At 33.5% G+C, this 15,095-nt stretch overlaps 1 protein-coding gene and 1 non-coding gene across 3 annotated transcripts in view; one reads left to right on the top strand and one right to left on the bottom strand.

The window, feature by feature from the left end:
- Positions 1-15,095, bottom strand: part of POT1 (protection of telomeres 1) — a 79,055-nt gene that overhangs the window by 31,651 nt on the left and 32,309 nt on the right. For both annotated transcript variants that reach the window (XM_030857683.3, XM_030857684.3), the window contains 2 exons: positions 4,400-4,530; positions 1,591-1,881 (listed from right to left, as the gene is read on the bottom strand). In XM_030857683.3, the coding sequence (XP_030713543.1) occupies positions 1,591-1,881; positions 4,400-4,530 (422 nt within the window). The remainder of the gene's footprint in view (positions 1-1,590; positions 1,882-4,399; positions 4,531-15,095) is intronic.
- Positions 1,372-1,478, top strand: LOC115853949 (U6 spliceosomal RNA). The gene has a single exon (XR_004039794.1). It is a non-coding gene; the product is annotated as a U6 spliceosomal RNA (small nuclear RNA).

Here is a 15,095-nt window from a genome sequence, read left to right as displayed (position 1 = left end):
AATTTATGAAAATAGAGTTTGAGACGAAGAGCATAGAAAGACTTTTGAGATTTCTTTCAAACTGTCCTCAAGAAAGTCTTACTAATGTAATTTCTTACATTCACTTCTGAATGCTGTATTTTAAAATAATATCTACATGAGAGCTGTTTTTATTTCTCCGAAAAGGCTATCTATAAAAATGGGATGCAGGCATGTTTTCTTGCTTTAGAAGGAAAATGTACATTCAGCTACGTCAGCTAAAAGGTGGCAGGTTTTATCTCAGAATTTAAGAATTTACGCTCAATACAGCAGCCGAAAGGTGAATACTTCTCTGCACAGCTGATTTGTTGTCACTGGAAGTGTTCAGTGATTAGCAAACACTCATTTGTTAAATATGTCACTTTGGGCATAAAGTATGACTGGCTGACCTCCTCATTTTGTTTGGATGATTTTATGTTGCTTTAGCTTCCATTTTGTCACACTTAACTTATTTATGTTTTTTTATAGCATGCATTTACTTTTTCAGAGTATTTCGTGTGTATATAAATATGTGCTATTTTCAACTTCAAAAACTTTGTATTTTATTCAATAATTTCTATCTTCACTATTCTTTAATATGGGCAAGGTATAACTGATAATAATGCTAAACCCCAATATTTGTCCAAGGGCCACTGTACTCCATTTCCTGTTCCATTGTTCCAAAGAGTCAGAAGCTAAAGAACCAGAGAAGCAGGGCTGAAGCAGTGTTTGTTTAAATGCATCCTGCCTAGGCTAGGTAGGTGAGGATGGTAGCAGACAACTGTCCTCTCCAGAAGCTATTCATGAATAAATTGGGGTAGGTGTAAACAAAGATTAGATGGGTCTTATGTCACTTTTTTTTCCTACAGATTTAAGAACAAAATAAAATATAACAAGAAAAATAAACACTTCAAAACCATCCATCATCTACCTATGAAGCAGACAGTGAAATAACATGGGAAGAGAACACAACATCAATGGGCCAAGAAGAAGGCAAAGGAGTGAGAAGGAAGGCTACATCTTGATAGGGAAACAGAAATATGCATTTTTTGAGCTGCAACTTAAAAATAGCAATAGAAAACAACTCATTTTGCTAGTACTAATAAGAAATATATAAACACAATATAAACAACACTCTATTTAAAATGTAGATCTGGTAATACTATTTTTCTCTAGAAATATAGGATAAAGAAGAGAAGTTCAAGAGTAAAGTTGCATAGAAATTACAGGCTCATTAAAAATGGTTAGATTTTAAGTTCTTAGTACACAGTATGCATATTTATTCCACCAGAATGCTGAAAATATAAGCTCTTTACAGGCTTATAGGTCATGGTAACTTACAAAACAATTTCCAGTATTTAAAAATATCTACCTGTGCTCGCTTTGGCAGCACATATACTAAAATTGGAACGATACAGAGAAGATTAGCATGGCCCCTGTGTAAGGAGGACACGCAAATTCGTGAAGCGTTCCATATTTTTTTATAAAGCAGAAACTAACACACCATTGTAAAGCAATTATACTCCAATAAAGATGTAAAAAAATGATTAAACTGATAAAATAAATACATAAATAAATTTTAAAAAAATCTACCTTTAGAAGAAATGATGCTCCATCCACTTCTGCTTTGCCCAAGAGCTGACAAGTCAGGTCAAAATACTGCATTGGCTGGACATCACACAATTTCACTAATGTTGAAGAAGGTGAAATATGAGTAGATGCCCAAACACGTAACGCTTCTACCATTTTGTGGTCCTCAGCGGTGAAGTGAAAACACTTGCTTGAAGTACGAGGTATGATAGGAGCTCCCAAAGTTCCCTCAAATGTTAAAGACGCAAAGCCAGAGCTGGTGATACCCTGAGTCTCCTTTTTATATACTTGGATCTAAGAAAGTGGCAAAGTAGAAAACAAAACAGAAACAAACAAAACAGGTTTACTGATCCAGAACCTAGGAACTGGAAACACTTGTGAGATTATAAAATCCTGCCAGCATAGTTAATAGAGGACATAATTCTTTAAATATTTCATTTAATTAGCATATGAAATTATAAAATCTACTGGGCTATATCAAAATCCACAAGCACCATATAAACCGTAAAACACTATACAAGATTATTTTTATTTTTTAAAGAGCTAGGTGGCAGCCTCCCTAATACTATCAGGCTTGCAGTTTTACTAACAAAACATTTATTAGTTTTTTTATTAAGGTATAATTCATAAAAGGATAATAAGTAACAGTTATTTATGAATATTATAGGGAAAACTAGAACACTTAAAATATAAGAGTTTGAAGTGAGTAAAATGCAGCTGAGGCTAAGGGCTCATCAGTCTGACTGAGACAGCTGGGATATGTCTTAAAAACATTGGCTTTCTGAATTTCAAGGCTCAGTTATTAGATGCACATGCATTTATGACTGTTATATCTTCTTCATAAAGCAACCCTTTTGAACTTATGAAATACCTCCTTTAGTCTCCTGTAATACTGTCTGATATTAATAAATGTATTTATATATTTACTGGAAATTAGAAAATATATTGAACTGAAGGATACTTAAGCTGTGATGTGCTAAAACTTGTTGGATATAACTAAAGTAGTATTCAATACATAGAGAAAAATTTACAGAAATAAGTGAATATTTTACAAAAGAAGAAAGGTTAAAAATCAGAAATTTAGGCTTCTATCTCAAGAAGCTGCACAAAGAATATTATTTCAAATCCAAGGAAAGTGGAAAGAAAACATAATCAAGGTAAGAGAAATAGAAACATACAATAGAGAAAATCAAAGCTAAAAACTGGTTCTCTGAAGAGATTTGGAATTCTCTTATATCTCTAATGGGAGTGTAAGTTGGTAAAAAACACTTTGGAAAACTAAAGGCTAATATATGCACAACCCTGAACTCACGAACCACACTCCTTGGTATACAATCAACTGAAATGCATATGTATCTATGCATTATACAATATATAATATGTAATATATATTATAATTACATATAAATGTATACATTATATTACATATAATTATATATATTCAGTAAAAGGTATGTACTAGCCTGTTTATAGTAGCATAATAACCTCAAACTGAAAACTACCTAAACGACCAACAGAATAAATATATAAATTCTGGTGTATTCAAACACTGGCTGGACAGAAAATACCATTTAGCAGTGAAAATGAACAAAGTAAAACTATATGTAATAGTACAGTTGACTCATACAAGCATAAGCCAGAAACTAAAAAAAAAACAAAAACAAAAACCCCCCAAAAAACTATAGTGTATTTCCTTTATATAAAGAACAAATACATAAGAAACTATATATGTTGTTACAAGTTGTGAGATTATTTACTCTTGGCAGGGGGGAGTGTGAATGACAACCCCAGGTAGGGGTACAAAGGACGTTTCTAGAGTGTTAGTAACATGAGCATGCTAATACTGTGAAAAGAGAGATGTATATTTTACTTCAGTTAAACAATAGCAAGAATTACAAATACAGTTGGCCCCTGAACACGGGCGTTAGGGGCACCGACCATTTGTGCAGTTGAAAATCCCCTTATAACTTAACAGTCGGCCCTCTATCCTCAGTTCAGCATCTATGGATTCAACTAACCGTGGGATCCTGTAGTACTGCACTGTTTACTACTGAAAAGAATCTGCACATCAGTGGACCCAAGCAGTTCAGAACTGTGCTGTTCAGGGTCAACTGTACTACAGGAAACAGCAGTGTGTGAGAAATAAGCTATTTTTTTGAAGTTTGGATAAGCCTGTAATATAGTGCTACAATAGTAATATTTCTAGTTCTCTTTATCTTTAAGCAAATGTTCTCCAATATTCTTCTATTCTCAGGGAAAAGGCATTAATAGAGCAAGAGAGTTGTTTCCCACCATATCTTAAGACTAGAAGACATCTGGACTATTGCACTCATATATGAGCATCAGTGACCATGAGGACCACAGATAAACTGAAGCAATAGAAGAAAAGACAACCAAGATAGTGAAGGGGTTGCGTGAAAACCCACGTAACAAAAGCAAACTATGAAGGGACTGAAATGTTTAAAACCTAAAAGACTGAAAATATTAAAGGGTTAAAAAGCTGATTTTTTAAAAATCACATACTATTTAATAGCTCTACCTTTTTATTAAATGTTTTCTAACGGAATGCAACTAGTCGGAATTGCGGCAGCTAACGCATTTCTGTGGAAGGATGTCAGGTAGTTTGCTCAAATGAAGAGGTTTCCTAATATAAATCATTTGAAGTCTGATACTATTTACATTTCTTCTTGCCGCTTGAAATGCCTGACATCATGTTCTAACAAAGCAACCACATAATTAGTGTAACTAGTTTTAGTGAGCAATACAGCGTTCTCTTCAAACAAATATAAGTTCTAAACAGTATGAATTATACCTTCAGCCTGTGAAAGCGAACAATATCTCCATTTTTATAAATCATTGGAAGGGCTTCATAATTTCCACTAAAGAACAGGCAGGTTAACTTTACATGTGTCTGGTCCACAATTGTTACAACTGAGCAATAATCTGGAAAACACAAAAATATTTCACCTGACTTTTCGTATTTCAAAGCATTTGACAAAATAATACTGAGTTCAAAACACCAAACATTATTCTACCCTTTAATCAAGTCTTCTAAGAATAGGATCAAAACATAAAGAAATTTTCTTGTCTCTCAAAATGCACTGCCAAATTATTTTGCAAAAGTGTTCCACAAAAATTCATTTTAGAAAGTTTAATGAAACAAAAATAAAAACCGTACTTATAAATTGTCTGGAGGTGTAATAACTTTATTACCTCAAAGTTTAGAAACCATGAAGCAGATAAACATATTCAAATAATATAATTTCTAAAATAAACATAATTAAATTTAGAGTGAAAACAAAAAACTAGAAGATATTTGCAGCAAATGTGATGAAGAGTCAATATACTGCATAAAGATACTATGAAAACTGGTTATAAAACCCAGATTTTACAGTAAATATGAAAGTCAAATGAACAAACAACTCATAGAAAACTATATGAGAACAACTCAAAAGGGAAAATGATGATTTGCTGGTTATCTATAAAAGGTTACACATTAGAACGAGAGCAATTTTATATAATTTAAGCTGGCAAAAAACCCCCAGCAAATTTAGTGATAGTTGGGTTGCTATGAAAACAAGTAACTTCAATCACTGGTGGCAGCAAAAACTGTAGTTTCAGAAAATTGCACACTGAGAGTGTGTCTTGGCTTCCTTCCTTCTCAGTAATATACTCAAGGCAGTATAGCCATAGAAAAGGATAAACCCAGAACAGTGAAGGGAGAGGAGAGGGGAGTGAAGGAGAGGGAGAGACGATATCAACATATTTCGGGAAGTTGGGAAAGTAAATGGTTAAGGGATCAAATGGACAGAGGAGGATGCATCCGGAAGATACTCCAAAGTAGCTACAGCAAAGATGGTAGCCATTGGGATTAAGGGTGACAGTGAAAAATAGAGCCAAAATCAGGGCTCATGAAAAGTTTACACATAGGACAACTGTTTCAATGAGCACCCATCCTAACCCTCACTCCCCTTGAAAATAACTCCAGGTAGGCAGGTAGGGTATCTCAGTGTTTAACACCAACCCCTTCCTGCAACACAGGCTGCTTTCCAAGGAAGTTTCACTGATAGACCAGGAAGTGGTAAGGCTTCTAATGAGGGTGTTAGCACCCAGAATAAATCCATCTGCATTATCACATTAGGGGGTCTACAGTCAGAAGGCTCTCTTCCCACCCACCTTAGACTGACACTTTCAATCAATGTGCCCTATGTAAGTACTATTTGTCTCTGTGAGATTTCCAATTCAAAAAAAGAGATCAAGTTGAAAAAACAAACTCATTATATACAAAGCAAACAAATGTCTACAACCTAAAATAAACCATAGCTACATTTGTAAATTTGTAAACAGTAAGCCATTACCAGACACAGAACAATAACGGATAGAAGGAAGGAAGGAAGGAAGGAAGGAAGGAAGGAGGGAAGGAAGGAAGGAAGGAAGGAAGGAAAGAAAGAAGGAAGGACACTGGGGAGGGGAGGGAGTGGTGGAGAAGAGATGAGTGGAGAGAAAGGGGGAAGGAATGGGGAAAGTGGGGAGAGAGGAAAGGAGAGGGGAGAGGAATGGAGGGCAAGAGGAGAAAGAGAAAACTGATTCTGTGAGGAGGGGACAATAATTCAGAGAACATAAAAAAACTTTAAGAACAAAACCTTAATAAGCATCTTCAAAAAGAGTAAAAAGATATTACATCCTTGTCTCTTGATATACAGGATCTACTGGACCCAATTTTAGTTTTGGAGTTTCCATTTTCAGTAGTTTTAACTATTTGTAAGGAGTGTTATTTCAGGACATTTTTCTTTCTTAGAAGTCTTCCAAAGATTAAAGATAAATTTTACTTATTTTTTAATAGAATAAGACACATTCTTCTTGTAATGATCATACGGCTCTACTGCACCCTTTTATAAATCTAAGATACATTACGGAATCTTAGTCATCTATTTTCCTTTATCTCAAAATATTTTGCTATTTCATTATCCTATAAATTATTTCATCATTATTCCTACCTATGCTTAAAAAAGAGTAAATTAATTTTTAAAATGGGAAAATGAGAAACTTGCCTAGAGGAATGATGCAAGAGTGAAATTAATCATCCCTATTGCACTGCACTGCTCAATGTGTTATAACACCTTTCAAGAAGATATAAACCAGGTTTGAAAACTATCTTTGAAGTTTCTTCTTCAGCCTTAAGAATTCAGAACTGAAATTTTTTTGCCAATAGTCACGGAGAAGAAAATTAGATGGATCAGAAGCTGAATGCAAAGACAGGTATAGCAGCACGTTAGATATTATGGATAATGATGAATGTACTTAGAATAAAATACAAATGCTCTGAAGGTTTTAAGTTTCATATAATATCATGACAGACTAAACACAAGGGCAAAGAGATCACTAATCTAATGAAACACATGAGACCTTAAATTAAATTTCATACCATGACTGAAGTTTAATCAGAGTCTGAAATTATATTTAATGTTAAAGAATATATTTTGGTAAAAGGTATTTACAGTCCTAAATACAGTTTGGGGTTATCAAATAATAATTAATAATGTACAAAATGTCAATATTCTAAATTAATTTACAGAAATGGAATAATCCACTTTACTTCTCAGACAGAAAACAAAACAAAAATACAGTACTTATGTTAGCAAGATATCTTATTCCCAGGCCTATAACTAGGGGGAAACTACATTATTTAGCAGTCAGCAATTACTGAGGGCTTACTGTATGACAGGTAGTGTGCTAAGCAATTTATATGCATTATCTCCCTGAATTCTTAGATAGTTGTATGTAACAGTTTACAAACGAGAGAACTTAGTTTCTTAAAAAGTCCAGGCAAGGTATCCAAGTGTGAATGTCTTATAGGTCACATATAACTCAGCATATCTGACTCCTGTTTCTTCATTTAACCAGAACACCACACTGTCTGCATGTTGCACGCTTTTTTAAACATCAACAACAATCCCAAAGAAAGTAAAATATTACGCTTAAAACTGTGATGGAGGGTTGAGAGTTTTCCTAAGTAGGTAAAATTATACTGAATCTTAACTCTATATTATTTACTATTTCATGCATTTATCTTGAAACATACTAAAGGAGAGTTCATTACTGAAGAATAACATATCATTATAATGAAACTTCAACTATAATTTACTCCAGAGGCATCACAGAAACCCCACGAACATCATAGAAAGATTCTACAATAATTCATTCTTATGAGGTTTATATGCATTTGTACATTCTTTGTAATAATTATTTTTTGACTCATAAGCTGAAAGAATAAAAGAAGAAAAGGAGACAAAAAAGAGTATCTCCTGAGGTAGCTGAACAAGAGTTAAATCCTATTGGAAAGACAAAAGCAGTAAAAGAAGATGTATGTTTAAGGCTACTTAAAGAAGAGTTAACTGAATTGTGAGTGTAAGAGGACAAAGGAGAGAGCACAGTACTATAAATCAGGAGTTGGCAAACTATGGCCCATAGCCAAATCCATCCCACCACTGGTTTATTATCTTTACAAAGCATTCAACTTAAGTTTTCCAAAAAAAAATCTTTTCACATTCATATTCAGTTGGTTATATCAGATTTAATGAAATTACTTAATTAGAATAACAAGTAAAAGGAGTAGAAAGAGATTTGGGAACCAAATTGTAAGAATGCAATTCTTTTGAGAATACAGTTCCACTAGTGGGAGCAGAAATGAGCCAGAGCATCAGGGCTAGGCAACTCCCAGTCACCAATTCCTAGTTGTGAAAGCTTAGGATGACAAAAGCATCAGTAACGGCGTTTTACAGATGGAGTGTAGAACATTTGTTCATTGTCAAATTAGATAAGAAGTTGCTTAAGAAAGTTTCTAATTTAAATAATAACTTAACTGTAGGAAAACACCCAATGTGTCATGAAATAAATTACATATATTTATTGTGTAACAAAGATATATGTGTACATAGTAAATAATTTTCAGAACAGTGATTGTATATAGAAGATTTCTGAAGAATGCCAGAAGGAAAGTAGACACTCTTTAATCAGAAAACACAGAAATAGGCTTCCAGATTTAGTATTACGTCTTCACAGTTCACAGCATCTATAACACATAGTAGCTGATCAACCATCTTTACTAAATTAATGCATGTCATTACCTACAGCAAATATACAGTACTTGCAAAAATTCTCCCTCTCTGAAGCCTACTGCAGATACTGAAAATCATTTAGCCTCTTTATGCCTCAAATTCCTTACCTAAAAAACGGGGAAAATAATACTATTCACCTCATATGATTGTTAAAATTAAATAAGTAATTACATGTAAAGTATTTAAAATAGCACCTAGAACATGGTTAAATGCTATGTGTAAGAGGTGGCCAGTGGTGGTAGTAGCAGCAGCAGTAGCAACAGCAGCATTTCTATTACTGATAATTAATCATAACATTTTTTTCTAATGAACACAGACATGATTTTAGAATCTGTCTTAACGAAGTACATGAAGATACTTTGCCAAGATACAGTGCCAAACGGATCACAGTCAGAACATAAAATCAGAAGTATAGATGTAAGGGATTGCAAAGGAATTCCAATTTTAATTTCCACTGGAATCTCAATGAGTTGTTTTTAGATATGGTGCTATCAACCTTCCAGAGAAATATCTTGTAGTTAACAAGAGCATCTGGTCCTCAAGAGAAATTTCATTTGGAACACAAAGAGTTTCTGAAAAAGCTATAAGGTGGAATATAGCACTAACCACTTATTCAAAAATTACAAGATAATATAGAACAATTTTAAGGATCAAAATGGTAATCAAGGGCCAAGAAGATCTAATACCTCACTTAAAAATTAGGATAGGGCTTCCCTGTTGGCGCAGTGGTTGAGAGTCCGCCTGCCGATGCAGGGGACACAGGTCCGGGAAGATCCCACATGCCGCGGAGCGGCTGGGCCCGTGAGCCATGGCCGCTGAGCCTGCGCATCCGGAGTCTGTGCTCCGCAATGGGAGAGGCCACAACAGTGAGAGGCCCGTGTACCGCAAAAAAAAAAAAAAAAAAAAAAAAAATTAGGATAAAGAAGCTCACTGTGTCAGCTTGAAGAAATGTTCAAGTTCCTGTAGGGTTAACAGTTCTCAAAGTTTGCTCTGCAAACCACTGGGGGGCTCCAAGATATGTTTATGGGGTCCATAAATTCAAACCTATTTTCATAGTAATATTAAGATGTTATTTGCCTTTTCAATTGTGTTGACCTTCGGACTGATGGTATAGAAGCAATGGTGAGTAAAACTGCTGGTGTCTTGGCAAGAATCAAGGCAGTAGCCTCAAACTGTAGTAGTGGTCACTGTATCCTTCACCAACACACACTAACATTAGAAGAAAAACCACAACAGTTTTACTAAAGAATAAGGCCATTCTTGATGAAGCATTAAAAATTTCTTATATTTGATCCTTGAGTACATGTCTTTTTAATATTTTACGTGGTGAAATGGGAAGCAAAATATTTCAACTGCTTACCAAAGTATGATGGTCATCTTAAGGAAAAAAACTTCTGTGATTGTTTATGAGTTACACTATCCACATTCTTTTCATGGTACAGCATTTTTATTTAAAAGGATGACTGACGGAAAAATTTTAGTTATTCAAGCTCTGGTATTTGTCAGATGTTTTTACAAAAATGAATGGAATTAATCTTTCAGTTCAAAGAAAACTGGCATTTTTTTGCCAATGATAAAACCAAAGTTTTTAGGCTAAAATTACAACATTGGAAAAGTTCCACCTTCTACCATGATATTGATGGTTTCTCAATATTCAAAGACTTTTTAAAATTTAATTTAATTTAATTTTTAACATCTTTATTGGAGTATAGTTGCTTTACAATGGTGTTAGTTTCTGCTGTATAACAAAGTGAATCAGCTATACATATACATACATCCCCAGATCTCCTCCCTCTTGCGTCAAAGACTTTTCTGATAAAATTGACTGGTGACAGAAATAACTGTTATATTTTGGTACTGTATGATACTGTACAATGAAATGGGTCAACATATAGAAGATCTGCATACATCAGGAAATGTTTTTTTTCAAATGACCTATGCACTACAAATCATGGATGATTTAAAGATCCATTCAAACTGCAAGATGGATCAATGGATTTTAATTCAATAGAATATGACGTTCACTGCTATGGTTTCAGATTCCTCACTGTAATCAACCTTTAAGAAGGTTATCAAAGAATATCCAAAATTACCTGAAGACTTTTATAAAAGTCCTCTTCCCTTTTCCAACTACATAGCTGTGTGAAGCTAGAAATTTTTATGTATCTCAACTGAAATAACATGTTGTAACAGACTGAAGGGATAAGAGAATCCTGCTACTTTCATTATTTTTTAAAGATAAAAATATCATCAAAAATGTGAAACAATACCACACTTCATAGTTTAGGAAAATACATTTTTCATTAGTTACTTATGTTTTACAATAGACTATTTTTGGTTTAAATGAATTATTAAATGTCATTAAATATGTTAGTTTTTCACTTTCAATTTCCAGTATGTTTAAATATCTATAACTGTGATCCATAAAAATATATGCTCCTTGAGATCCTGATAATTTTTAGGAATATAAAAAGCTTAAGCAGCACTGATTTAGGACATCAACAATATTATACTTTCTGAAAGTGAAAATTCATAAAGTACTACATTTTATATAGATCACTACAGAGACAGTCCCTTGCAATTCTACGATAATCAAAATTGCGAAGAAGTAAGAATTGGTCCTACCCCTTCCCTGTTCACAATAAATAAAGGTTAAAAAAAATATGGAAAATGAATTGCTTGAAAGTGAAGCTCTATCAACTTTAATCTAGGTCGATAATCTCTAAGCTTGATTCTATAGACAATAGTTTCAGCAGACAAGAATCAGAGTACATTAAAAAGGGTTCCATGTTCAAGTAATTCCAAGTAAAATTATGTTAAAAGTAAAGTTAAACAGATTCCTTTATTAAATCTTTTCAGAGGTGATAACATGTTAATAATGCACCGTGACTCTCAAGAGCCAGACACAGTATGCAAAATTTCCCACTTTTTCATGGAATGTTTCACAGAATTGGTAGTTCTCCCACTGAAAATGCTTTGCTAAAAGCTGATGTAGATTAGATCCCCAAGTTATTTTAAATGAAGTATTACTGAGAAAACTAGAGAACTTACAGCCTCACTTGATGAAGAGGCAGACAGCTCTTCAGGACTACAGTTCACTGTTGTCTTGGGACATTCTCTTCAGCAGTTCCTGTCTCCCCATTATCTACCCTATCTCCTGGCAATCCACTGTTCTAGACTTTCTCTTTCTTGCCTTCTTATCTCCCTCTTTGTTATTACTTACAAGAGAGAGAGAGAAAAAAATAATCATAAGAGTAAAATCCCATTTTGATGCTTCCTGATACCAAACCAATTGACAGTACTATGAAGGATAATAAATAAATCAATAAACCCTAGTTTTGATCTTTGTTCTTTTCTCAGCTTGGAGTGTTCTCCTATCTATAACTCTACATGAATCTTCTTTTCAGTTATATAAGGTAATTGTGTGTGATGATACCAGTTTTTCAAAAGTATCACGTATACTGGAAATCAGAAGCCTGATGATTCAGCTAAAAACTGATGGATAGCTGCTAAGGTGGTGGTAGAGATTGGGGTGTATACATTCTGTTTATGATTAAAAGATCAAAACTATTTCTAGTGTTGATAGAAATTCATTTGTATTTCTAAGTTCTTATTTTATGGCTGTTACATGTTCCCATTAATATTTTGCTTAAATCTAACTTATATAATACATATAAATGACAATAAATCTTTCAAATATTTAGCATAAAATACGAGCTTTCTTATCATGACATTTCTGCAAAGCAAAGAATATGTATTCAGTTTATCATTCCACTCTAAAAATCAAACTCACTGTTTTTCAACTAGTAATAACATCCAAGCATATACACAAATCCTATGAAGTCCTGATACTGTTTTCCAAATAAAGCAAAATATTTCATATCCCTAAAACTAAAGAATTAAAAGTATAAAATAATTATAAGAAATACTCCAATGCATAAGCTACTTTTCACTGTTTCTCTATTTCAAACTCCTACTTTTTTTCTTAATTCTTTTCATTTTTTAACCAAAGAGAATTTTTTGTGTGTTTTCATTCAGGGAAGGGGAGATGGGAAGGTGGGGTAACATTAATATATCCCTACCCACTGTAATTCTGTGTTATGTTAACTCTTCCAAAAAGCATTTCAAAAGTATCCACAACAAAGCTTAGGACTCCACATCAATAAATTAAAATGTTTTGCCTTATTCAAGTAATTACAGCAGTGTATTTATAAACATCTGGTGCAGTGACTAAGGGAAAGGGTACATAAATTGCACTCACAAATACTGCACACTGGAAAGATAAACTGAAAAATTATAAAAGCCCCCTGTATGTACATTATTTCTCAGATTTGTTTTATTGCTCTATTTCCACAGCTTAATTTTGGACTACTGTTATAATGTGGAATTATTTTTCCTGCTCATATTTTGTTCTCCCCATACCAAATTACAAACAATTAAAACAGCATTCTTAAAATATTTCACTACTCTTAGCAAAGACTTTTAGTGCTACCACATTATCTATAGATATTTCTGAGTTGTTAAAAAATGCTTATATGTAAATATATGTACAGATACACAGATGTGTATATAGAGAACTATCAAGTAAAAAAACTACTTTCTTAACATCAAGGATTGAAAAAACAGAATTTAAAATGACCTCACCTAAGTTTACTTCTTAGTATATTAAATCTAACCTTAAGTATTTTCTTTACAGGCATGCCCACACACACAATCAATTCAATTACTGAGCTGCAGGCCCAGACAGACTTACTGTAGCAATATTCTTCAAAATAGCATCTACCTGCTACAAGGCAAGCTCTCCAGAATAGCATAACTAAACATGAGGAAATTCTCAGAGTCTCCTAAGGTTATCTATAAAATAATGAGGCGTTTCAAAATAAAATTTTATATACATATTTTTGGGTTTAGATATGTATATAGTTATAAAAGAAGGAAACAAAAATTCAGATTCAAGAAACAAGTGGCATTTAAAAAAATCTGTCCAATAATTTGCTCTCAAGGACAATAAAGAAGTAATATAAATGAAATATTAAATAGCTTTCAGGTTCTTTCACAAATTACCATTAGATTCATGACATAACTGGAAACCAAGCTACTCATTTTAACAAATACTAACAAGGCAAACTGCTAGAGTAAGTTTTATTTAACTTCTTCAAAGACATAGAGTGTTTCACCAAGTAAGTAAATAATCCTTCAATAATGACTACATAAAATGATAAAAATATTTATTTTCCCCATGCCTCATTTTTTACTCATTCCCAAATGAAAGAAAAATCATCTTGTGAAGTTAGAGTCAACTTACAAATTAATATTTTAATAATAAAGTTACAGAGCTAAGAGGTAATTTAAGTCTACTTTCTTGATAGCCTGTATCAGCAGGGAAGGTAGGGAGCGTAGAGAGACATTTAATAAATCAGTATTCTTTCTTAGTTTATCTAAATAACAACCTCTAAAAATACATAGTTAAACTTTGATAAAGAATTGACTTTAGGGCTTCCCTGGTGGCGCAGTGGTTGAGAGTCCGCCTGCCAATGCAGGGGACACGGGTTCGTGTCCCGGTTCGGGAGAATCCCACATGCCGCGGAGCGGCTGCGCCCATGAGCCATGGCCGCTGAGCCTGCGCCTCTGGAGCCTGTGCTCCGCAACGGGAGAGGCCACAACAGTGAGAGGCCCGCGTACCGCAAAAAAAAAAAAAAAAAAAAAGAATTGACTTTAAAGCTTCAGTAAGACTTCATGTTTAAACTGTTGACGAAGTATTTTAACTACTTTAACACTTAGGTAATACTTCATTTAACTTGATGTAAATCTAGAAAAGGTAACAAATGATAAATTAAGCCCTACATTCTGCGATCTTCAGCAATTCACCTAATTTCCTCAGTATGATTAAGTGTAAATTGGAGTTTTATTATAAGGGAAAGCTGGTAGTTCATCTAAGTAAGGTCTTTAATCAAAGAAGCATGCATGCACGCATGCTTATATATTTATATAATCCACAAAAAAATTATATAATCCACAAAAAAATTCCTCCATGAAAGTTGCTTCACCACCTTTTTATCTACTAGGGCGCTGTTGTTTGTATTTATTTATTTTTTTGAGGTAATTCGGCATTTATTTATTGAAAGTAAGTTGAAATCTATTCTATTGTATATTATTACAACAAGTGCTGTTCTTCACTGAGGCAATCTATCATTGATTTTCTAACTATGTTTTCTACATATGCAATTCAAGATTTGAAAATTAAAATAATATTTACCTTACAAAGAATTCACATATCTATTAATAGCTACTGCAACTGGCTGTTACCATATTACAGGTACAGTTGCATATGTTACTTCAATTGTTACAGCAAATTCCATGAGAGACCATGACCATCATCATCTCCATTTT

The sequence above is a fragment of the Globicephala melas genome, chromosome 9, assembly GCF_963455315.2.
Source record: "Globicephala melas chromosome 9, mGloMel1.2, whole genome shotgun sequence".
Classification (NCBI taxonomy): Eukaryota; Metazoa; Chordata; class Mammalia; order Artiodactyla; family Delphinidae; genus Globicephala; species Globicephala melas.
Note: the sequence above shows the minus strand (reverse complement) of the source record. Positions and strands in the feature narration are given on the sequence as shown.